This window comes from Leucopleurus acutus, assembly GCF_964270905.1.
Source record: "Leucopleurus acutus genome assembly, chromosome: 6".
In the NCBI taxonomy this organism is placed as follows: Eukaryota; Metazoa; Chordata; class Mammalia; order Artiodactyla; family Delphinidae; genus Leucopleurus; species Leucopleurus acutus.
In genome coordinates this window covers 60139262-60165327 of record NC_139149.1, presented here as the reverse complement: position 1 = coordinate 60165327, position 26066 = coordinate 60139262, and the positions used below count along the sequence as shown (strand labels likewise).

The 26066-nt window shown below is 38.7% G+C and overlaps 1 protein-coding gene across 2 annotated transcripts in view; it reads left to right on the top strand.

The window, feature by feature from the left end:
- The first annotated feature begins 231 nt into the window (after nt 1–231).
- The window catches only part of SP3 (Sp3 transcription factor), a 64559-nt gene continuing 38724 nt past the window's right edge, over nt 232–26066 (top strand). Inside the window, exons 1-4 of one of the 2 annotated variants that reach the window (XM_082841276.1) lie at nt 232–385; nt 997–1124; nt 1605–1727; nt 10463–11822. In XM_082841276.1, coding sequence (XP_082697402.1) covers nt 379–385; nt 997–1124; nt 1605–1727; nt 10463–11822 — 1618 coding nt within the window. In that variant the 5' untranslated portion in view covers nt 232–378. The remainder of the gene's footprint in view (nt 386–996; nt 1125–1604; nt 1728–10462; nt 11823–26066) is intronic. The other variant, XM_082841277.1, reaches the window with a different exon arrangement.

The following is a 26066-nucleotide window of genomic DNA, read 5'->3' as shown; positions in this document are numbered from 1 at the left end:
TCGGGAACCTTCGCCGCCACGACCGCTCATTGTCTCTCCCCTTCCACCCGGGGGGCAAACAGGAAGCGCGCCGCCTGGGCGAGTGACGGACGGGCATCCGGGCCAATGAGCACTGCCTACGAAGAGCGTGGTGGCGAATGAGCGCGGAGAAGAGGGGCGGAACTTCCGGGCGGGCTGTCACCCTCTTCCCCCCTTTTGGGCTGGAGGCTCCACCTTTTGTGTTTCCCGCACAGTCAATCAAAATAGGAAAAAAAAATCCCCGGACCGCTCCGGCCGTGTCCGCCGCCGCTTCCCGCATCCTCTCCCGCCGCCGCCGCCTTCGCTCCTCACCATGTGTAAGGCGGCGGGGAGCCCCGCCTGAGGTGCCCTAAACACACTATGACCGGTACGTAAAGCCGAGAGAGAGCAACCCTTGCTGCTGCCGCCGCCGCCGCTACCGCCGACCACAGCCAGCCGGGGGCCACCGCCGCCGGCTCCCGGCCCCCTGTGTGCGACCGAGTGTCTGTGAGAGGCAGAAAGCCGCAATCCCCTCCGCCTCCCTCCCCTCCCCGCCAGCTACCGTCCACCCCTCAAGCCCCAGCAACGCAGTGTCCCCGCCGGGCCCGGGGCTGGCGGCCCGGGCCGCCGGGAGCGTATCCCTCCGTGTGCGGGCGCGGGCGGCGGGCGAGCGTGTGAGTGACTGACGGTGCGAGAGGAGCGAGCGCGAGTGAGAGCGAGCGGCGCGAAGGGAAAGGGGAGGAGAGGAGAGGGGGCAGGGGCAGCGCGGGGAGGAGGAGGAGGAGGGAAAGAGGAGGAGGAGGGTTACAGGCAGCGGCGGGCGGGGGCAGCAGCGGGAGGGGAGGAGGGAGCAGCCGCCGCCGCCGCCGGGGGGCGGGTGGGGGAGGGGAAGGGGACTCGGTCCGGGCTTTCGGAGTAATTTCGCCTCGGCCCGCGGGCCCCCTCCCTCTCCTCCACCCGCCTTCCTCCCCACCCCCCCCCCCCGCGCTGTGCCTGCAGCTCCCGAAAAGCCCGTGAAACAAGAGGAAATGGCTGCCTTGGACGTGGACAGCGGCGGCGGCGGCCACGGCGAGTATCTGCAGCAGCAGCAGCACGGAAACGGCGCGGTGGCGGCGGCGGCGGCCCAGGTGAGGAGCGGCTTAGCCCCGGCCCGGCTCCCCCCTCGCGCCGCTTTCTCCTCCCCTCGCCTCTCCCCTCCCTCCGCGCTTCTCTCCTCCCCTCCCCCCGCCCCGGGAGCTGCCCGCCCGAGGCGCCAACGCTCCGACCCCGCCCGCGCTCCCCCGCCCGCCGTCTTTTTGTGTGTGTGTGTGTGTGTGTGAGAGTGAGAGAGAGTGTGAGTGTGTGTGAGCTTGCGCCCTCCCGGGGCTGGATTCCGGGCGGAAGGTGGAGGCCCGGCGCGCGGCCCGCCGCCCGCCTTCCCGCGGACGGTGGAGCCCGTGTGCGTGCGAGCCGGAGGCGAGGAGGAGGAGGAGGAGGAGAGCGCGGGCTGGCGCTCGCCCGGGTGCAGCCTGCGAGGCCCGAGTCGCACTTCCTGTGCGAGCGCGGCCCGGCCCTAACCGCCACCCCCTCCCCCTGTCTCCCTCTCTGAACCCGCCCATCGGGGGTAGGACACTCAGCCGTCACCGCTCGCTCTGCTGGCCGCTACCTGCAGCAAGATAGGGCCACCATCGCCGGGCGACGACGAGGAGGAGGCGGCCGCCGCAGCCGGGGCCCCCGCCGCCGCCGGAGCGGTAAGTCTCGCGCGCGGCCCGCCCCCGCCGAGGCCCTGCGCCCGCCATCCCGGGCCCGCGGCGCGCCCGCCATCCCGCCCGAAAGGCCTCCCCGGCGCCCGCGCCTTCCCGGAGAGGGACGGTCGCGCGGCCGGGGCGCCCTTTCCTGCTCTTTCGCATGCTTGTTCGGATTAGAAGCCAGACCAGGCTTTTTCTACATTGTCACTGCGGCACCTCCATCCAAATTCACTACAAAATGAAGTCTGAGAGGGTGGGGGTAGAGGACTCCAAAATGGATGTTAGAGCAATTCGTATCAGTGCTGAAAACTCCTTCGCCGAGCGCTACGGAAATTTCAGGCACAGCCTATCGGCCATAGATAGTATCAGCTACGGAGGCAGTGTCTTCAGTTTCTAGTATTTTTTGAACTCGGGGCTTTTCCTGCTGGAAGTTACTAGATCTTACCGATTTAAGTGTTAAATCGTTTTTTTACAAAAAGGAACAAAGGTTTACTCTTTGAATTACTCTTGTATACAAGAATGAACACTTGAATACTTTTTGAGTGCTTTTTTGATGGCCATTCTAAATTGTCGAATTTTAGTTTTTGCAGACTACTTAAATTTACAGTAATTTTTCATAAATGGAGTTTAAGTGACCGTTGAAATCGGCGAAGTTACGTAGTACTTTGGCTCTTGAAATTGAATAGGTATACCAGTGTTAGAAACAAAAGTACGTGTATGGAATTATATCAGTATTTACATTAATGCTAATGCATACCATACTTAGTTGAATTTGGTTGGCAAAGCTATATTTTCATTTTATTGTGATTGCCAGTCTGATAAGATGTGGTGGGATTCTCTTTATAGGATTTTTAGTTTGTCGGGGGCAGGGGGAGGAGCTGGCCAGTGTTACAGGAGGGCTTCATACCAATTAGCTATAAACTGTTTCTAAGATTTTTGTGAATTTTATATTCGTTTGTATCTTTGTTGTTGCGTTAGTTTAACATGTAGATGTGTTCACTTATTAAAATAATTGGAACTTCTCTCATCATTTTTGCGTGTTTGTTTTTTTTTTAATGTGGATTATGGGAATCGGTTTGTTTTGTGATATTTTGAATTGTCACTGTGGACAAAAAAGTTTGATATTTGGTATAGTCTGCAGGAAATTCTTAGTATTCCAAGGCATTAAAAGTGAAGCTAATGTTAAGCTATATTAAATATTGTATTTTTAATTTTAGTGTTTGAAATTATACTGTAGAGGGATGTGAGTAGATTTAATGACTTAAAAGTATGACTTTAGGTTTTATCCTCTTGTAAGCAGATTAAAATGTAAAGGCTTAAAATCATGTATGTGAGAGGCATTGTTACTTTTTAAACAAATTTATGGACTGGTAAACCTCTTTTATGAACTATATCTCGTTAGGCCCACAATGCCACACACACACAAAAAAAGTTTATCTTAAAAATCATTGCATGAGTAAAATTGCAAAGCAGATTGCTTCTACTTATCTTTTTTAATCTTTCAAATAGAACAAAAAACTTTTTGTAACTGCAACTTACCAAGTTTTTAGATACCAGTTCAGTGATTGGGGGAGGAGAGAAGTGAAGGAGGAAGTTACAGGTAAAAAATATGTGTATGTACAGGAGTCTCACCCAAAGAATAGAATACTGTCTCCAACCTTACCCTGCTGTGGCCATATATTTGTAGGGAAGTTGTTTCCATGCCTCTTCAGCTCCTCTGAACTGCCAAATCTCTACTGACATCACATTTCCCGCCAGATGAACATGACCAGAATCAGTCTGAGCATTTTTTCTTTGTATGTTTGGTACCTGTGCATAACATTTTTCACTGAGTAAAAATTAGTAAGACTGCTTGAGTATGTTTGCCTTAGCGAATGGGAAAATTATTTTTCCAGTTCAAAGATGAATTTTAGACATGGACATCTCAGAAAATGAAAGAATTTAAGTGATTTCATAGTAGTTTTCCCCACTTAAAAATTTGCTTGGATAATGTTACTTTATTCAAATTGCTGGGAATTATGAGAGGTTTAGGGAGAGATTTTTTGGAGCTGTGCTTTTTAAAAATTTTATTTTGGGTTTATTTCATATTTACACAAAAGTTTCAAAGATAGAACTGAGAGGTACCTTTTACCTTTCACCCAGCTTCCTCTAATGTTAGTATAACCATGGTACATTTGTCAAAACTAGGAGATTAACAATGATACAGTGTTATTAGCTAAACTATAGATTTTGTTCTGATATCACCATTTTTCCACTAATGCCCATTTTCTGTTTCAGAATCCAGTTCAGGATACCACATTGCATATAGTATTGTTGTGTTTAAAACCAAGGGGAAATATACACATAAAATGCAACTTTATACTAGTTTAGTTTGGCATTTTAAAAACATTTTTTATTTATTTATTATTTTTGGCTGCGTTGGGTCTTTGTTGCTGCGCGCAGGCTTTCTCTAGTTGCGGCGAGCAGGGGCCACTCTTCGTTGTGGTGCGAGGCCTTCTCATTGCGGTGGCTTCTCTTGTTGTGGAGCATAGGCTCTAGGCGCGTGGGCTTCAGTAGTTGTGGTGCGTGGGCTCAGTAGTTGTGGCTCGTGGGCTCCAGAGTGCAGGCTCAGTAGTTGTGGCGCACAGGCTTAGGAGCTCCGCGGTATGTGGCATCTTCCCGGACCAGGGCTCGAACCTGTGTTCCCTGCATTGGCAGGCGGATTCCCAACCACTGCACCACCAGGGAAGCCCTAGTTTGGTATTTTAAGATTAAAAGGGCATTGAAAAGCCAATAGCTGTACTGCAGATTTGCTTTACATATTTTCAATTTAGAATTTGTTAGAGTATGTTATGTGTTCATCCTGGATCCTGGCCAAGAGTGTTTGGTTACCCTCAGTACAGAGCTGAATAGGTCTAATCACAAAGCAATCTCACCTGTAATGTCCCACAGTGTGGACTCTCAAAATTGGTTTGATGGCAAGGCTTTTATACTTATTATTAAGAGTTGTGTAGTTTTAGTAATAGATCAAGGTATAGAAAAAGTAGACCTTGGGCCTCCCTGGTGGCGCAGTGGTTAAGAATCCACCTGCCAATGCAGGGGACACGGGTTCGAGCCCTGGTCCGGGAAGATCCCACATGCCGTGGAGCAACTAAGCCCGTGAGCCACAAGTACTGAGCCTGCGCTCTGGAGCCCGCAAGCCACAGCTGCTGAGCCCGCGTGCCACAACTACTGAAGCCCGCATGCCTAGAGCCCGTGAGCCACAACCAGAGAGGCCACTGCGATGAGAGGCCTGCGCACCGCAACAAAGAGTGGCCCCTGCTCGCCGCAACTAGAGAAAGCCTGCACGCAGCAACGAAGACCCAACGCAGCCAAAAATAAAATAAATAAATTTATAGAAAAAAGAAAAGAAAAAGTAGACCTTTATGAGATATTAACTTGTCCAATCTACATTTGTGTGAACCTGTGAATTACTAATTTGTTTATTTCGTTTGTAATTCAGTGTAATAAATTGAACAAGTAAATATTATGAAAGGCATAGCCTGAATTTCAGTTTAACTTGTAAATTTAGTGTTCATTTACTACGTAAATGTTGGTGAACTACAAAGTGAATAATAGCTTATTTCAAAAAAAGGTTATTTTGGCTGTTATTTCAAATAAGACTTACACTGTCATTGTAAGGAATTCATTAGGTAATTGTTTTTGTATCTGCAGTCTGTGTTCTTTACCATTCCTTTGAAGATTTTAAGAAACTTTAGTACTTGCCTAAGAGTGGTTCTTAAGTTTGTTTTCACCTTAGCTTCACACTTGTTTCCAGTTATATTCTTTCCTTGCCCATTTCTGGCTTTCATAAAGCCATTAACTGAGAGGTTAATAATCCTTTCTAAATGTGATGTAACAAGTTGGTATGAAGTTTATTTTTTTCCTTTACACAGCTGTTATGGAGAAGATATCCTTGGGTGGGTGTGTGTGTGTGTGTGTGTGTGTGTGTGTGTGTGTCCCCATTTTATGCCTGGTTGTAGTGGAGAATGCCCTTGTAATGAATGAATTTGCTATAGCAGTGTCCCAGGGCTACTCTTGGATGTGGTCTTATTTACCATGTGATTATGTGTTTGTATACAGATGGAAACTCGGATTACCTTCAGTTACAACCTTTTACAGTAATGCCAGTGTCCATGTTAATAGGTGTTTTGTTTGTCAATAAGAATATTAGAATTACTGAGAGAAACACTGGTGGATTTTTCTTTTAATGTGTAGACTTAATGAAGAGGGTTATCTTGAATCCAAACCAAATACTAATTCTTGCTTGGGATATGTGTTTTTATGTCTCCCTCCCTTTGTAGTGTTTCCAGTAGCCTAACATCACACATTTAAAAATAATTAATTAATTAATTTATGGCTGTGTTGGGTGTTCGTTGCTGTGTGTGGGCTTTCTCCAGTTGCGGTGAGCAGGGGCTACTGTTCGTTGTGGTGCATGGGCTTCTCATTGCGGTGGCTTCTCTTGTTTTGGAGCAAGGGCTCTAGGCACGCGGGCTTCAGTAGTTGTGGCTCATGGGCTCTAGAGCACAGGCTCAGTAGTTGTGGCGCACGAGCTTAGTTGCTCCATGTCATGTGGGATCTTCCTGGACCAGGGCTTGAACCTGTGTCTCCTGCATTGGCAGGCAGATTCTTAACCATTGTGCCACCAGGGAAGCCCCATCACACATTCTTACAACTGTTTTTTGGTCTCAGATTCTAATTTACCTATTTTTTTGGTATGCTGCTGACGAAATTTCTCTTACAAATGAATGGTTTTAGTAGGCTTTGTAGTTTTGAAATATTGGGGGGTTATTGTGGAATTGGTTTAAAATTGGTGTAGAGTTTTTCATTGAAGACTGTAATATCTCAAGGTCAGTTTTATTCATTTTTCCTATCATTTCCTTTGCAATAATTTTAAAATACTTTTATTCATTCAGTAAGTATTTATTGCTCATTATGCTAAGCTCAATTGGATGTTTTTCAAATCTGTCTTCATAATCTTAGTTATCATAAGGATAATATAGGATTATATAGTGCTTTACAGTTTATGACGCTTAACACTTTCTTTAGGATCTTATGACCCTGCAAGGTAATACTTTTCCCATAAGGTCCTGCTCTAAATCACACATGATTCCACAGTTCTAGCTAGGCTAGAACCCAGTTATGAATTTTTTCCTTTCTAGTGCAATGTACTCCCTTCTTCTAAGCATTTATAGTCTTAGCTTATATTATGAAAGTCTAGTATTCTTGTTTCAGTGTTCATAAATAGTTTTTATGTATGCTTTTAACCTTAGGTTTACTGAAAAAAGTTCAAGTATATCATTTTGTCCTAGGTTTGGAGATTTCCCTTCAATTAATGGCCTGCATTGTTGGGAAAAGTGGTACTGTAGTTTATTTTTATTTAGCTTCTGGAGAAGGGGGTTCTAGTATTTATTCAGACTTGTCATTTGAGTAGTTGTATGTATTTTCAAGGAATTTCTTGAACTAGAAAGCTGTTCACTTATGGTTGAATATCTGCTCTTATTAAGATTTTGTTAAAAAAAATACTCAGATGCCATAAATTTGACTTTTTATTTTAAGGATGAAAAAGAGACAAAATGCCAGTACGGTTGTCTCTCTATATCTGTGGGTTCTGCATCCTTGGAGGTCTGCCTGTAGTATACATTTTATGTAAGGGAATTGAGCATGGGGGATTTTGGTATCTGCAGGGTCCTGGAACCAATATCCTGGGGATACCTACGAATGACTGCATTGTAAAATTAATTTGTATGTAAGATACTATATTTGGTATAAGTTGAAAAATTGTATATTTAATGCCGGTCAGAAAAAATTCAAGGTTGGTTCTCCATAGGTGAACAATAACCTTAAGAAGATAAGAATTGGATTTGAAGCACTATACTTTAGTGTAGATTTCAGTATAAAGGATAGATTTAAATATCTTTAGTTTATTTAAAATGCCAAGCGACTGGGCTTCCCTGGTGGCGCAGTGGTTAAGAGTCCGCCTGCCGATGCAGGGGACACGGGTTCGTGCCCTGGTCCGGGAAGATCCCACATGCTGTGGAGCGGCTGGGCCCGTGAGCCATGGCCGCTGGGCCTGCGCATCTGGAGCCTGTGCTCTGCAACAGGAGAGGCCACAACAGTGAGAGGCCCACATACTGCAAAAAAAAAAAAAAAAAAAGCCAAGAGACTGAAGTGAAACATGAATTGTTACTCTAATATAGGGAAAGATTACTTAAGCTTGTAATTTTTATACCAGGTAGAATTTGAAGAATGTAGGCTACTTTTAAAGTCTGGTGCTTCATTTTAACAATTTAAGTTTGATAAGTTTAAATGTTTGTGTTTAAAAGATAGATCACTATTTTAGTTCAGGCCTGGACATTTGTACTGGGTCCTACGGTTTCTCTGCCTTTATTGTCTTCAGCCTTTCAGTCTCCTTCACTAGGTCTTAGTTTATCTTTATAAAGCACAGATCTGATTGCGCCACTCACTTGCCTCAAAACCTTTTATAGCTTTCATTCACTATCTGTAGGATAAAGTCCAAACTCGTTAGTAGGACCTGTGAAACCATTTACTACAGGCCCTGATAAAAATGTCTAGTCCTGTTCTCCGTTACTCTTTTCTATGAATATGAATGTTTTCTGGATCCTCTCGAACTCCAAACTACACATTATTTTTTTAGAGTCTCTTAAAAGTCTGTGACTTTATTTCTATACCTTGTTAATGCCTGTATTTCTGCTTCCTAACCACACACAGTGAAATCTTAAATTTTATCCACAATTACTTAAAAATCTCTTATGTGAAATCTTTTTATTTTCATTTTTCTATGTTCCCCCAAAGTGTTCTGATTATATGCCTAGTGTACACCACTATTCACATAGTAGTAGCTTGTATGTGTATGTCTGCTTGGATAGATTGTGAACCACTTGAAGATGACCTTATATATCTCATGGGCTTATTCATCCTTATTTCATCTTGGCAGATAGGCTCAAATGTCTTGAATGGAGTCATTACACTGGTTCATCTATTGAAATATATACTCTTCAACTGTGTGTGTACATGAAAATTAGGTAGTGAGTCTTCTTAAATTTTTAGGTTCATCTCGTTGTACAATATTTGTATTAAATTTTGTGGAATGGTTTATGTTGAGAGAACAGTATTTGTCTTAACCTTTTTTTTTTTTATGGTCACAAGACCCCCCTGTGAGAATATGAAGAAACTCTAGATACCATTGCCCCCATCCCCACCCCAGGCCCTCTATCAAAAAGTTGGTATGCTATTTTAGAGGATTTAAAGATCCCTTGAATCCCAGGCATGGATCCTAGGTTGAGAATTCTGGGCTAGATATGCTCATGTTCTCATTGTCTAGTGGTGTGTGGAGTTATGGGAAATCATATACAGATCTAGAAGGAAATGGGTTAGGGATGGCATTATTTTGATGGTGATTAATTCATATAGGGTCTCATTCCCCACATCTTTACCCCTGGTCTTAGTGGGAGACAAGTATGGTATAGTATTTAAGAGCCTGGCTTCTGGAGTTAGACTGGCTTAGTTTTAAATCCTGTTTTGGCCATTTGATAGCTGTGTGATTTTTGTCTGTCAATTTTGTCATCTGTGATATGGGGATAGTCATAATACCTCATAGGATAGTTGTAAGCAACAGGTGATATAATCTTATAAATCCCTATCATGGTTCTTGGCATATAAAAGTGGTTTTTGGCATATAAAAGAACGGTTCAAATGTTAGATGTTACTGTTATTATTCCTTAAAAAATTTACCCTTTGAATGTCAATGTCAAAAAAAAATTGACATTGATTTGTTGGGTTTTATTGCTTTCTACTTTCCTCCATTGGTATTTTTCTAGTCTTGTCTAATCCATAAAATATGGAGATGATATCTGAGATTCTAGCAGGTCACAGAATACAAAATGTATATGTCTAGCATTCTTCTGCAGACTTAGGTAGAAATAGTAGGTAAAGCAAGTCTATATCCTCCAGCTTTTAGATTCTAGAAAAACCTTTCAGATGGGCTGACTTTGCAGTGGTGGTCACAGGGCAATAACCTTTCCTCATTAAAATTTTTTAAGGTCTCATATTTTTTTAGTTGTTCATGGGAAAAAGAATTTGATGGCTCACTAAAGGAATCGCCCTCACCCTGAGTTTACTCTGGAGTACCTTAATACATGCCATGAAAGAGTAGCTTTAATTGTTTGATTTAAGGTTGCTATCAATTACATTGATAGCAGTAATATACAAATCTTAACTTTTTCTAACTCAGGGAACTGATGACACTGCTCTGATATTTCTTTTTCATATGCGTATGTAATGTACCTGATTTAGTGGTATGTTTTTAGTGAGTTTTATACGTTTTGAACTCTTTTCAGTGAGGTATGTTTGGTTTGAGCTGTCCGTAATCTTTTCTCTAGCTACTTCTACTTTTATTTATTTATTTTTAACTGTAGATCATAGGTGAGGGATTAGAAAATCCGTTGGTAGTCATAAAACAAATAATATTCTAATTGAACTTTTTTCCTGCTCAGATAGCATGGCTTATCTTTGCAATAACTAACAAAATTGGAAATGATGATTATTGTAGTTTATATAGTACTTCTGTATTTGAGCTGTGTTGTGTTACTAAGAGAACTTTTATTTTCAGGTGGTAGGATTTATATCAGTTTTTTGAGGATTGGATTAAATGTACCACAAATACATATCACATAACATTTTTTGTTTTCTTTATCCAGACAGGTGATTTGGCTTCTGCACAGTTAGGAGGAGCACCAAACCGATGGGAGGTTTTGTCAGCCACACCTACAACTATAAAAGATGAAGCTGGTAATCTAGTACAGATTCCAAGTGCTGCTACTTCCAGTGGGCAGTATGTCCTTCCCCTTCAGAATTTGCAGAATCAGCAAATATTTTCAGTTGCACCAGGATCAGATTCATCAAATGGTACAGTGTCCAATGTTCAGTATCAAGTAATACCACAGATTCAGTCATCAGATGGTCAGCAGGTTCAGATTGGTTTCACAGGCTCTTCAGATAATGGGGGTATAAATCAAGAAAGTGGTCAAATTCAGATCATTCCTGGCTCTAATCAAACCTTGCTTGCCTCTGGAACACCTCCTGCTAATATCCAGAATCTCATACCACAGACTGGTCAAGTCCAGGTTCAGGGAGTTGCAATTGGTGGTTCATCCTTTCCTGGCCAAACCCAAGTAGTTGCTAATGTGCCTCTTGGTCTTCCAGGAAATATTACCTTTGTACCAATCAATAGTGTCGATCTAGATTCTTTGGGACTCTCGGGCAGTTCTCAGACAATGACCGCAGGCATTAATGCTGATGGACATTTGATAAACACAGGACAAGCTATGGATAGTTCAGACAATTCAGAAAGGACTGGTGAGCGGGTTTCTCCTGATATTAATGAAACTAATACTGAGACAGATTTATTTGTGCCAACATCCTCTTCATCACAGTTGCCTGTTACTATAGATAGTACAGGTATATTACAACAAAATACAAATAGCTTGACTACTACTAGTGGGCAAGTCCATTCTTCAGATCTTCAGGGAAATTATATCCAGTCGCCTGTTTCTGAAGAGACACAGGCTCAGAATATTCAGGTTTCTACAGCACAGCCTGTTGTACAACATCTGCAACTTCAAGAGTCTCAGCAGTCAACCAGTCAAGCCCAAATTGTGCAAGGTATTACACCACAGACAATCCATGGTGTGCAAGCCAGTGGTCAGAATATATCACAACAGGCTTTGCAAAATCTTCAGTTGCAGCTGAATCCTGGAACCTTTTTAATTCAGGCACAGACAGTGACCCCTTCTGGACAGATAACTTGGCAAACATTTCAAGTACAAGGGGTTCAGAACTTGCAGAATTTGCAAATACAGAATACTGCTGCCCAACAAATAACTTTGACGCCTGTTCAGACACTCACGCTTGGTCAAGTTGCAGCAGGTGGAGCCTTGACTTCAACTCCAGTTAGTCTAAGCACTGGTCAGTTGCCAAATCTACAGACAGTTACAGTAAACTCTATAGATTCTACTGGTATACAACTACACCCCGGAGAGAATGCTGACAGTCCTGCAGGTGAGTTTTCCAAGTCATGTCATGCTATAGATAAGTTCAGTGAGGTGTTCATCAGTATCTGGCTGTCTTTAAAGGTGATGATACATTTCCCTGTGTCTTTGTGAAAAGTCAACACCAAAACGTGTTTCAAATTGTTCTTCATTGAAAGATTGTAGTTTTTGAAGTCAAAGATTCATTTCTCTGTTATGCCAATTACATTTGTTTTTCGTCACTTAGTTTTGTACATTTTTCACATCTGATTGGTACTCTCAAGCATCACAAAATTTTTATTTGGCATGTAAGGTGTCTTGGCTGTTCTTGGTGTGATGTAAATTAAATGTTCTATGCATTTTATTTGGTTGGGCAATCAGGTTGGTATAGTGAAAACATGGTACTGGGAGTAGGTACTGTTTATGCTGTCTCGCCCATTAGCTAGCCTGTGTGGTTTTGGCTAAGTTACTTTTTCTCTTGCAAACTCAGTTTTCTCAGCATGTAAAATGCAGCTGTTGGCCTAGGTAACTATATCTAGGGTACCTTCTAGACCTAAAATTCTTCAGTTCTGTGATAGTTTATTCTTACAAGTGTGAAGTACTTAAACCTAGCTGTGTTAGATATGTTATTATTGATAGCATGGGTAGAAATTTTGGAAGTCTACTCTTTGTTGTGTTAAGAATTAAGTAGTACATAATTATTTAATAATAAAAATATAAATCTCTTTTAAAAGATAGTATCCTCATTACCTTAGTGCTGTTATTTATTTAGATAGTGTTTTATTGAATCCTTTGTTGTACACTAAATTCTTACTTTTACTCTTTTACGTCATTATTTGGGTTTTTGTGGAGATTGTGCTGTTATAACCTTCCACTGAGTCAGTGATTCTAAACTCTTAAATTGGGACACTTGGATTTAATTTTTTGAAGTAATAGTATTTTTTCTTTTGAGGAATTTGTGATATATACTTAGAAAATAGGAATTGTCTGTGCTTAGAAAGCCTTTAATTGCATTTGAGCCTTCTGAAGCTATGGTTTAGAGCAGCATTCTCAAAGTGTGGTCTGTGGATCTCTGAGGATCCCTGAGACCCTGTCAGAGGTCCTTGATATCAAACTACTTTTCATAATAATAGTACAGTTTATTTGCCTTTTTTCTTGTATAGACATTTTCACTGATGGTGGCTAAAACTGCTGTGTTTTAGCGCAAATCAAAGCTGTGATGCTAAACTGTACTAGTAGTTGTATTCTTTATGACCATCCACTTGCAGTTAAAGAAAAATGCTAGCTAGCTTCACTGAGCAATGACCTTGATGAACAAGTCAAAAGAGTTATTTTTACTAAACCTTGACCCTTGAATGCTGCATGTCCTTTTTAAAATAATAGCTTTATTGAAATATAATTCACATACTATAAAACTCACCCTTTAAAGTATATAGTTTAGTGGTTTTTAATATAGGCACAGACTGATGCACCCATCACCACTCTCTATTTTTAGAACATTTTCAGCACCTCCCCCAAACCCCGTACCCATTAGCAGTCACTCCACATTCCCTGCCCTGTCCCCTGAGCCCCCCAGCAACCACTAATCTACTTTCTGTCTCTTTAGATTTGCCTATTATATCTTATCAGTGGAATCATACAGTATGTGGCTCACTGTGTCTGACTTTTAATTTACCATAATATTTTTAGGGTTTATCTGTCTTGTAGCCTTTAAACATACTTTGTTCTTTTTTGTGGTTGAATAATATTCCATTGTATAGATATACCACATTTTATTCCTTTATCCATTGATGAACAACATTTCCATTTTTTAGCTATTAAGAATAATGCTGCTATGAACGTTCATGTACAGTTTTTTGGTGTGGACATGTTTTTGTTTCTTTTGGGTATATACTTAGCAGTGGAATTGCTGGGTTGTATGTTTAACATTTTGAGGAACTGCCAAACTGTTTTTCCAAAGTGACTGTACCATTTTACATTCTCACCAGCAAAAGGGTTCCGGTTTTTCTATATCCCCACCAACATTTATCATTGTCCTCCTTTTTGATTTTAGATATACTAAGAATGGGTGTGAAGTGGTATCTCATTGTGTTTCTGATTTGTAGTTTCTGCTGCATGTCTTTGTAATATTCTTTATGACAAAATGGGAAGTATACTTTAATAAAGCACTTCTGCATACCAAAATAAGATGATTATCTTTGAAAATATATATATTGTTTTCAATTGAGCAATTGTATGAGTTGCAACCTGAACTAGGTGCTATTTTTTGGAAACACATTTTACTTGAAAGACTGACAAACTATGGTTATTGAGAGACTCATGTACTTAAGTGACAGATATTTTCTAAAAAGTATAATGAATTAAGTGAGCCTGTCCTTAAAAGGAAAAAAACTTGACTGTTTGCTACCAATGATAAAATTTGGGCTTTCCAGTGAAAATTAGAATTTTGGAAAACTTGAATCTACTACTATGAACTTGGTAACTTGTTAATAATTACATACTTTTATGATGAAATGGACAGTGATATTAATATTAATAAATAGCATTTTGGGGGATACTGTATTATAATGAAATATGCCATCATTTGGAAGATCTTTATGATAACTGAGTGAACCAGTAGTTTTCAGATGATCAGCTCATGTTACAAAATCCTGCATGGGTAAAAGATCCATCTGTTCAGAGTTCAAGATAGGCCAACAACAAGCATGTGGAAAGTTTACCAATATAGTTTCAGATTCTACATTACAACTGACCTTTAAGAAATTTAGCACTTGTCAGATTTGGTATAGTATCCAAGAAGAATAACCACAATTGGCTGAAAGACTATCAGATTACTTCTTTTTCCAGCCACATATCTTTGTGAAACTAGATATTCTTCATATGCTTCAGCCCAAACCACGTATTGCAACACACTGCAAAAGCAAATATGAAACTCCAGTTGTCTTCTTTTAACCTAGATATTAAAGAGATTTGCAAAAATGTGAAACATGACCTCTCTCCTCATTAAACTTTTATGTATGTTTTTGGAAAATAGTTGTTTTTCATAAAATCTTAATTTGTGTTAACATTTAATGGATTTATTGTTTTCAAATGAATCAAAACATTAAAAATTTCTCTTCTAATTCCTAATACAGTAAATATCAAAATAAATACCCTACATTAACAAAAGCTTTTTGGAGACCTCAGTAATATTTAAGAGTTTAGAAGGAGTCCTGAGACCAAAAAGTTTGAGAATACTGGTAGATGACAGACTTCTGAGGACATAGGAGATAGTTTTTAGAAACCAGTTTTTAAAGCTTCCACAAAGTTAAAGTTATGGAGATCTATACATGTTAGAAAAACACCTCTAGAGAATTTATTTGTAATTTTGTGGATTTATGTTGGTCATGAAATTAGATTGATATAAAGCACTAAATGCTCAGTACAATAATTTATTTCCAAAATACTATCAAAATAGCAACAGTGTTTGAATTAAATACAAAATCGAATTTTTAGGATGATAATTTAGTTTATTGTATGTTGGCAAGGGAGGGTAAAATAAGCACTCCAGAAGGCCATTAAATTTGAATTTTTTTCCAAATTTTAAAGGAATGGGGAAAGAACTTGAGAAAATAAAAGTTAAAGAGAATCAGAATAAAAATGCTGCATAGTACATAACAGCATATTTAGAAATAAAAACCAGGAAGTTGTAATTTGGGGATAATTTGGTAATAGGAAAACTACCCCTTGGTGTACTGTCTTTTTAATTGGCAAGAAGGAAGAAATTATTTTAGGATGTGTTTTCTTACATGAAAAATCAGTAAAAAAAAACCTTTATCGGTGTTAGAGCATAGTATGCACAGATGAACTGCTTAAAATTTTGACACCATTGGTTTGCATTTTGCTTTTTGGTGAGTATGGAAACAATGTAACACATTTCCCAAATAAATGAGACCACACCATTTTTTTTACTAGGACTCTGCAATTTCTTTGACCTTTTTTCTAAGCTCCCCTTTCACAAAAATGACCTCTATTCCAACCTGTTTTAAGAAGTGAATCTGATTCAGGGTCTCTCCTCATGAGGGGTATGTTTAGTGCCTCTTATCCCTTAGAAACCAAACCCCCATCTTCCTTGGAACATAGAGCTCATTGGGCCCCAAGCTGCAACCCCACTCACTCCCTTTATTTCTTTTCCTTGCCCACTGAGAAATGCATGCTGTTTTTGAAATTTAATTTTTACTCTACCATTTGCTGTGTATTTGAAGCTAGGCGATCTTTCTGACATCTTTTCGAGTGAGAAAATTTCTCCCAAATTCAAGCCAAGACTTAGCCAGTTTCTCAAATTTTAGTTCTCTACCCGATTTTGGCTTATCCTCTAAGATTGGGTATATGTAAAGCTTGGTGTCATGCACATTTTAAAATATTGTCATAACTATACTGCTTGTACAGTTTTTTTTTATCCTGCTTAATTTTTAGTTACTTTTTTTGGTAGGGTGACCATACCTGTTAAGTATTTAGGTCAGGAATTATATTCTATTTAATTATCTGTTAATATAGTTAAAAAGACCCCACATGAGAAAGAGCTAAGAGTCAAATTCACTGCCTAAAACCAGGGCCTGGCGTAGGATTCCTTTTTGTAGAGGTGAGCTTAAAAAAAAAAAAAAAAGTTTGTTGCTGTCTGTTACTCTAAGGTACAGCTTAAATGAGGCTGTACACTTACAGAAATGAGAAGAGGACATGGGGAAATAGGAGGACATCAACAATCTTGTGATCAGATTCTGAACCAGTCTGAACCATTGAGCGATTAACTTGGTGTCTAGATTTATGACATCTCCAGTATTAGCTCTGAAGCCAATAAAAGACCTAGGTCTACATTAGGGCCAGACAGACTTGGTGGAAACACTTGGAAAAATGCCAGGCATGGAGGTATAATGCAGAGAGAAAAATTATACTCAGTATAAGCCTGAAAACCAAAATTGCAAAATACATGATGAAGGGAAAATCTATGAAAGATAGCCAGTAAAATCAACAATCAAGAGATGAATTCATGTCCAATTAAAGAAAGATAATTTAAAAATCTGTGAAAGACTTTAAAATCAGTATGTTTATACCTGTCAATGAGATAAAGGAAGCTGTAGCATCTTTAGAAAAGAAGTTGTGAAACAAAAAAGGTAGATGTGTAAAAGAAACAACCAGAAATCCTAGAAAGGAGAAGCATATTTCATTGATTCAAAGACACGAATTGTTTAACATTTTAACATTTCTTCTGAGATATGAGTATATCTTACCGACCATGGCATGTCAGTGTTTAATTTACAGTGCTTTTTCTTTTTTACTAGTAGTGGTATGTCTTGATAGCATTGTTTAGATGAAATAGGAAAATTTGGCAGGACAAACAGGAGAATCTTTAGGCTGGACATAGAAAAAAATGAGTGAATAGTAATATACTTAGAAATTTACCCAGAATATAGTTTAGAGATAATGAACAGGTAGAGACTTGAAAGATTGAGAGTCACCAACATAAGATTTTCAGAAAAAGAGAATAGAGTGAATGGCAAGAGAAGCAGTGTTGGATGAGATAATGGCTGAGAATTTTCTGGTGTTGGAGATACATAGTTTACAGATGAAAATTTTGCTTCAAGTATTAAGAAAGATAAAAATAAGTCCACCCCTGTCTTAAACTAAAATTTTGGAGAAAGATAATCTTAAATTTTAACAGAAAAGTCATATTGGTAACAAATTACAGACCTCCAAACTTCTCATCAGCCACACACATACCAGAAGATCATGTAGTAGTATCTTTATAGCACTGAGAGAAAGTAACCAGCAGGCAAGAATTCTGTATGCAATTAAAAATCCTACTTAAGAGTTAGAATATAATGAAGATATTTAAAATAATCAAGGACTGAAAGTTTATTATTCAAAGACCCTTATGAAACTAACTACTGAAGTGTTAAGTAGAAAAATGGATCCAGAGGAAATGAGGACATAGTAGTGATTACAGTGGGTAAAAAATTAATAATTTAACTGACCGTAAAACACTAGTAACTTTGTTACAGAAAATTTCAGAGATACACCAAAGCAGATAAATGTATGATGAACCTTAAGGTAACCACCTCGCAGCTTCAACAGTTATCAACATTCTGCCTTTCTTCTTTTCCCACTGTTTGAAATTTTACTCTTGCTGGAGTATTTTAAAGTAAATTCCAGAGAGTGTATAACTTTACCCAGTAATACTAATGGAGTGATTTGCACGGTGTGGTCTAGGAGTCCCAGACCCTTTTCATAGGTGTCTGTGAGGTCCAAGTTATTTTCATAATAATACCAAGATGCTATTTGCTTATTTCATTTTTGCCTCACAAGTGGTGTACAGTGGAGTTTTTCAGAGGCTATATGATATATGATAACACAGCAGATTGAACACAGAAGCAGATATAAAGATCTAGCTGTTTTTGTTTTTTTTTTTAAATTGAAGTATTGTTAATTTACAATGTTGTGTTAGTTTCAGGTGTACAGCAAAGCAGTAAAGTTATATATATGTATATATCTATTCTTTTGCAGATTTTTTTCCATTATAGGTTATTATAAGATATTGAATATAGTTCCCTGTGCTATACAGTAGGTCCTTGTTATCTGTTTTATATAGAGTAGTGTGTATCTGTTAATTCCAAACTCCTAATTTATTCCTTCCCTCTCCTTTCCTATTTTGTAACCATAAGTTTGTTTTCTATGTCTGTGATTACATTTCTGTTTTGTAAATGTTAATTTGTATCAGTGATAGCATATATTTGTCTGTGTCTGACTTATTTAACTTAGTATGATCTAGCTATTTTCTAAGAAGCCAGATATTAAAGATATTTGCAAAAATGTCAAACTATTCTAATTTTTAAAAATATATATTTTTCATAAGAGGATGTTACTTATGTTAACATTTATGAGTTTGTTACTTTGAAATTAATAAATCAACCTTTAAAATGTTCCCAGTTTTGATTCTTAATATGGAAAATATTGATATATAAGCAGAGGACAACTGAAATCTTCATTCAGATTTTTTAAAAATGGATTTTTTTCTATTTTTTTAAACAACATAATTTACATACAGTAAAATTCCTTCTAAAATTTTAGTGAACCATTCTGCACTTTCAGTAACTGAACACAGTTGTATAATCACCACCATAATTAAGATATAGTATCATTTTACCACCTCTCTCCATTCCCATATGCAACTTCATAGTCAGCCATTCTCCTTTACCCTTGTTCTCTGGCAAATAGGTGTTACTCACATAAACAAAAACTCTTTGAAGTCCTCAGTAATTTTTAAAACTTAAAGTGATTCTGATATCGAGAAGTTTGAAAACTGCTGCGCTAATGTTAAGGATTTTAAGAAACATAACCAAAGTACCATTATTTACAATACCCTAAATTTATAGTTATCCTTTAGTATTATTTAATAGCCTTGTAATGTTTAGTTTTCCCCAAATGATTAAAAATACCTTTTTAGAATTGATCAAGTTAGGATTCAAACAAGCACTGTGTCTTTTATTGGTTCATGTGCCTCCAAGTCTCAGCTTTTCAAATAATAGTTTTAGCAGCTTTTCATTGTTGTAACTTGGATTCATTATTTCATTAAGATTTGCAAAATGGTGATTTTTCTAATTTTCTCAGTCCTTTTGTGTTAAGCTGTGATTTTTTTCTGAAAAGATCCTTCCCTTTTTAGCTATTTGGTTACCCCCGAAGCACAGTTTGTACAAGAAAGGCAGGATAAGCTATTAAATCCATTCCTTTTATTTATCTGTTTTCAGAATGAGTTGGTGTCTTAGCTGCCATCAGAGGTTCTCTCTCTCTTTTTTTTTTCCTTTGGTGTATCATGGTGAACTCATTTTTTATCAGTTGTATTTTAATACATGGTATTCATTATTCTTGGAAATTAATATTTATATTGTTAAGAAATGGAATACTAAGCCTAAAAAAGAAATAGCGGTGTGGGACTTGTGGGGATTGGTTCCTGGGTAGAGGTTCTTGTCATTTTTAGGAGGATCAGCTTTATAGAAAATAGTTTTAGCCATTTTACATCAATTTATAATTTGGATATAAGTAATTAAGAGAACAAAAGTGTGATTTTATATATATATATATTTTTAAATTAAGACTGTTTTTTTAGAGCAGTTTTAGGTTCACAGCAACATTGAAGAGGAGGTACAGAGATTTTCCATCTACCTTCTGCCCCTACACATGCATAGCATCCCCCATCATGACGTCTCTCACCATAGTGATACATTTGTTAAAACTGATGAACCTACGTTAATACATCATAATTACACAAAGTCCATAGTTTACATAATGGTTCACTCTTGGTGTTGTACATTATTTGAGTTTGGACAAGTGTATAATAACATATCCATCATTATGGTATAGTAAGAGTATTTTTACTACCCTGGAGACCCTCTGTGTTCTGTCTATTGCAAAAGTGCAATTTTTAACTTCTAAACTGGGGCAGGAGGTAGAAAATTATCAATCCAACAGAAAATAGGAAAGGAGAAGAAGTATAGCAAAGAAAAAGACTAATATCAGATGTAGAAATTCAGGACAGTCCTGAGAAGAAAAAAAATTAGTAATCCTACAACCAATAAAGTTGGTAAATTGCCTGTATAATCTTCTGGTCTTTTCTTGGTGCATATTGCATACTGTGTCTTTACACTTTGGGGTCACTTTAAAATTGAGGTCATATACACAACTTTATCTTTTTTTTCCAAATAATATATTGTGTGCATTTCCCAGACCATTAGTTTTCCACAACATGATTATTTAGTTTCATTACTAAGTATTTTGGTGAGGATATTTCATGATTTAACTAATCCTCTCTTGTTAGGTGTTTAGGTTATTTTTCATTTTTTTCCCGTTACATAGAAATCTTTGCTCACACTTCTGATTATTTCCTTATGCAGAAGAATTTAAGGCTTTTATATATACTGCAGAAACGCTCTTTCACCCCCATTGTATGCGAGGATGGGGTTTTTTGTACTGGGATGTCATTTTATCAAATGGCAGTTTTGGGGTGGTAAAAATAGACTCTAATACATTCATTTATTATTGGGGAACTTGAACATTTTTGCATGTTTATTGTCTATTTGTGTTTGGTCATTATCCTTTCATGTTTTTTGCTTGTTTTTCCCTCACTACTGATTTGTAAGACATTTTTAAAAGACATCTTTATGTTAAGGACATCAGTCTTTTGTCACACACCACAGATATTTTCTCCATTTGTTTGCCATTAAGTTTGTTTAGTGGTGAGTTTTAGTACATGTAAGTTCTTACTAGACTTTTTTTTTTTTTTTTTTTTTTTTGCGGTACGTGGGCCTCTCACTGTTGTGGCCTCTCCCGTTGCGGAGCACAGGCTCCGGACGCACAGGCTCAGCGGCCATGGCTCACGGGCCCAGCCACTCCGCGGCACGTGGGATCTTCTTGGACCGGGGCACGAACCCGTGTCCCCTGCATCGGCAGGTGGACTCTCAACCACTGCACCACCAGGGAAGCCCTAGACTTTTTTTTTGAGTAAAATAATTTAGAAACTTTGAACCATAGTTTTTGAACTCAGTTTGTATTGATTTACAAGTCATCTGATGCAATTCAAGAATTTGTGCAAGAAGTTGGGAATTTCAAATTATAATACCTATGCCTAGAAAAATATCTAGAGTACACTGTCTTTTAAAATAAATCATTTTAATGTATGTTTTTGGTCACACTTGTTATTTTCTTAGTATCCTGTGGAAAATTAGTGTTCACAGATCCATGAGTAATCCATTGACAATGATACTTCTAGAGGTCTCAAATATCTTAGGTATAATATTGAATAGTAGTATTATTATATGGTATATATAGTAACATTGGAATATATATTAACAGTATTATGTATCTCTGTTATTTAAACCATGGAATCTTAGAGAGGTCAACTAGTTTAACTCATCAGATGCATCTTCAACAAATGGCTGCTTGGTGTCTGTTTTTAAATACATTTCTCTTTGTTTTCTGAAATAGTATAATTTATGATTAAACGAATTTACCTCATAATGTAATAGTAATAATGCAGATTAGAATTCTTGATGGACACAACAGAATGGAAAGCACATAATTAATGTGTGGTTTTCATTATATGCCTTCTTCGATACATTGTTCTGTAGTTCCATATTATTTTTAATTAGGAGAATAACTTTATTAAAGCTAGTCTTTAAACTACTTTGTCCATTTTAGTGGTTCTTGGGGACAGATTTTGTATCCAGCTTTATTTTATGTGAGGGTACTTGACATGTGACACTTCATAAATCTCATAAATTCTCTGATGAATGGTACCATCTTACTGGCAACTAAGATTAGGGAAGTCAGTCATCATTCATTCAGTCCACAAATATTTGAGTCTATACTACAGTTCTCCAGGTAATGTTTTTTAGATTCTTTGCAACAGTAAAAGAGAAAAAGTCCCCACTCTCATAAATTTTGTGTTTTAGTGGATGAAGACAAATAAGCAAACATGGTAATTTTACATGACTAGTGTTTGAAGAAAATAAAGTTAGGGTTATGGAATAGTAGGTAATAGGGAAAACCATGGAGCTTGGTTGTTATTTTAGGTAGGGTGGTTAGGAAATAACCTTATAACGAGGTGAAAAAGAATTTCAGATCTGAACATTGAGGAGCCTGTCTTACTGACATCTGGAGGAAAAGTAATGAGCAAAGGTGGCTGGGATTTAGTGAATGGGTGGAGTCAGAATATGAGATTGGAAGTAGGCAGGGATAATAAAAGCCATGGTAAGGAACTTGGGGTTTTTTTTTTTAATATGAAAACATTGGAGGTTTTTATGTTTTAAGAAGATCAGTCTGGCAGATCCCTGTGGCAGGTGGTGATGGGGGTTGGGGGTTCGAATAACAAGAGTAAGGATAAGGCTAGTGCAGTAATACAGGCAAAAGGAGATAGTGAGTCTGGCTAGGCCTAGTAGTAAGGAAAGCCTGGAGAAGGGAGGGGTAAAGGGAGAAGTAACACTTGTGGCTTTGTTAAATTTGAAATGTCTATTAGATAGCCAAGTGGATGGTTCAAGTAAAGAGTTGTATATCAGAATCTGGAGCTCAGGTCGAGCAAGAGATAAAATTTTGGGAGGCTTTAATGTAGATAGAAGTGACCAGATGAAAAAATTTGGGTCATAGCTGTTTTGGCTGTATAGTAGAATCTCACAGGGAACTTGTTTGTTTGTTTGTTTCAATTTAATTTTTGAATTTTATTCAATTTTTTATATAGCAGGTTCTTATTAGTTATCTGTTTTATACATACTAGTATATATATGTCAATCCCAGTCTCCCAATTCATACCACCACAACCACCCCCCACCACTTTCCCCCCTTGGTGTCCATACGTTTGTTCTGTACATCAGTATCTCTATTTTGCCTTGCAAACTGGTTCATCTGTACCATTTTTCTAGGTATTAATTTCTAGGTATTAATTAATTAATTAATTAATTTTCTAGGTATTAATATGATATTCGTTTTTCTGATTCATTTCACTCTGTATGACAGTCTTTAGATCCATCCACGTCTCTACAAATGACCCAATTTCGTTCCTTTTTATGGCTGAGTAATATTCCATTGTATATATGTACCAGATCTTCTTTTTTTTTTTTCTTTTCTTTTTTTGCGGTACGCGGGCCTCTCACTGTTGTGGCCTCTCCCGTTGCGGAGCACAGGCTTAGGACGCGCAGGCTCAGCGGCCATGGCTCACGGGCCCAGCCGCTCTGCGGCATGTGGGATCTTCCCGGACCAGGGCATGAACCCGTGTCCCCTGCATCGGCAGGTGGACTCTCAACCACTGTGCCACCAGGAAAGCCCCCACATCTTCTTTATCCATTCGTCTGTCGATGGGCATTTAGGTTGCTTCCATGACCTGGCTGTTGTAAATAGTGCTGCAATGAACATTGGGGGTGCATGTCTCTTTTTGAATTATGGTTTTCTCTGGGTATATGCCCAGTAGTGGGATTGCTGGATCATATGGTAATTCTATTTTTAATTTTTTAAGGAACCTCCATACTGTTCTCCATAGTGGCTGTATCAATTTACATTCCCACCAACAGTGCAAGAGGGTTCCCTTTTCTCCACACTGTCTCCAGCGTTTGTTGTTTGTAGATTTTCTGATGATGCCCATTCTAACTGGTGTGAGGTGATACCTCATTGTAGTTTTGATTTGCATTTCTCTAATAATTAGTGATGTTGAGTAGCTTTTCATGTGCTTCTTGGCTATCTGTATGTCTTCTTTGGAGAAATGTCTATTTAGGTGTTCTGCCCATTTTTGGATTGGGTTTTTTTTTTTTTTTTAATATTGAGCTGCATGAGCTGTTTATATATTTTGGAGATTAATCCTTTGTCCATTGATGCGTTTGCAAATATTTTCTCCCATTTTGAGGGCTGTCTTTTCGTCTTGTTTATGGTTTCCTTTGCTGTGCAAAGGCTTTGAAGTTTCATTAGGTCCCCGTTGTTTATTTTTGTTTTTATTTCCATTACTCTAGGAGGTGGATCAAAAAAGATCTTGCTGTGATTTATGTCAAAGAGTGTTCTTCCTATGTTTTCCTCTAAGAGTTTTATAGTGTCCAGTCTTACATTTAGGTCTCGAATCCATTTTGAGTTTATTTTTGTGTATGGTGTTAGGGAGTGTTCTAATTTCATTCTTTTACATGTAGCTGTCCAGTTTTCCCAGCACCGCTTATTGAAGAGATTGTCTTTTCTCCATTGTATATCCTTGCCTCCTTTGTCATAGATGAGTTGACCATAGGTGCGTGGGTTTATCTCTGGGCTATCTTGTTCCATTGATCTGTGTTTCTGTTTTTGTGCAAGTACCGTATTGTCTTGATTACTATAGCTTTGTAGTACAGTCTGAAGTCAGGGAGTCTGATTCCTCCAGCTCCGTTTTTTTCCCTCAGGACTGCTTTGGCTATTCGGGGTCTTTTGTGTCTCCATACAGATTTTAAGATTTTCTGTTCTAGTTCCGTAAAAAATGCCATTGGTAATTTGATAGGGATTGCATTGAATCTGTAGATTGCTTTGGGTAGTATAGTCATTTTCACAATATTGATTCTTCCAATCCAAGAACATGGTATATCTCTCCTTCTGTTGGTATAATCTTTAATTTCTTTCATCAGTGTCTTATAGTTTTCTGCATACAGGTCTTTTGTCTCCCTAGGTAGGTTTATTCCTAGGTATTTTATTCTTTTTGTTGCAATGGTAGATGGGAGTGTTTCCTTAATTTCTCTTTCAGATTTTTCATCATTCGTGTATAAATGCAAGAGATTTCTGTGAATTAATTTTGTATCCTGCAACTTTACCAAATTCATTGACTAGCTGTAGTAGTTTTCTGGTGGTATCTTTAGGATTCTCTATGTATGGTATCATGTCGTCTGCAAACGGTGACAGTTTTACTTCTTCTTTTCCAATTTGTATTCCTTTTCTTTTTCTTCTTCGATTGCCGTGGCTAGGACTTCCAAAACTGTGTTGAATAATAGTGGTGAGAGTGGACATCTTTGTCTTGTTCCTGATCTTAGAGGAAATGCTTTCAGTTTTTCACCATTGAGAATGATGTTTGCTGTGGGTTTGTCATATATGGCCTTTATTATGTTGAGGTAGGTTCCCTCTTTCTTTTTCTTCTTTTTTTTTTTTTTTTTTTTTTTTGCGGTACGTGAGCCTCTCACTGTTGTGGCCTCTCCCGTTGCGGAGCACAGGCTCCGGACGTGCAGGCTCAGCGGCCATGGCTCACGGGCCCAGCCACTCCGCGGCATGTGGGATCTTCCCGGACCGGGGCACAAACCCCTGTCCCCTGCATCGGCAGGCATACTCTCAACCACTGCGCCACCAGGGAAGCCCGAGGTAGGTTCCCTCTGTGCCCACTTTCTGTAGAGTTTTTATCATAAATGGGTATTGAATTTTGTCAAAAGCTTTTTCTGCATCTATTGAGATGATCATATGGTTTTTATTCTTCAATTTGTTAATATGGTGTATCACATTGATTTGCGTATACTGAAGAATCCTTGCATCCCTGGGATAAATCCCACTTGATCATGGTGTATGATCCTTTTACTGTGTTGTTGGATTCTGTTTGCTAGTATTTTGTTGAGGATTTTTGCATCTATTCATCAGTGATATTGGTCTGTAAATTTTCTTTCTTTGTAGTATCTTCCTCTGGTTTTGGTATCAGGGTGATTTGATGGTGGCCTCATAGAATGAGTTTGGGAGTGTTCCTTCCTCTGCAATTTTTTGGAAGAGTTTGAGA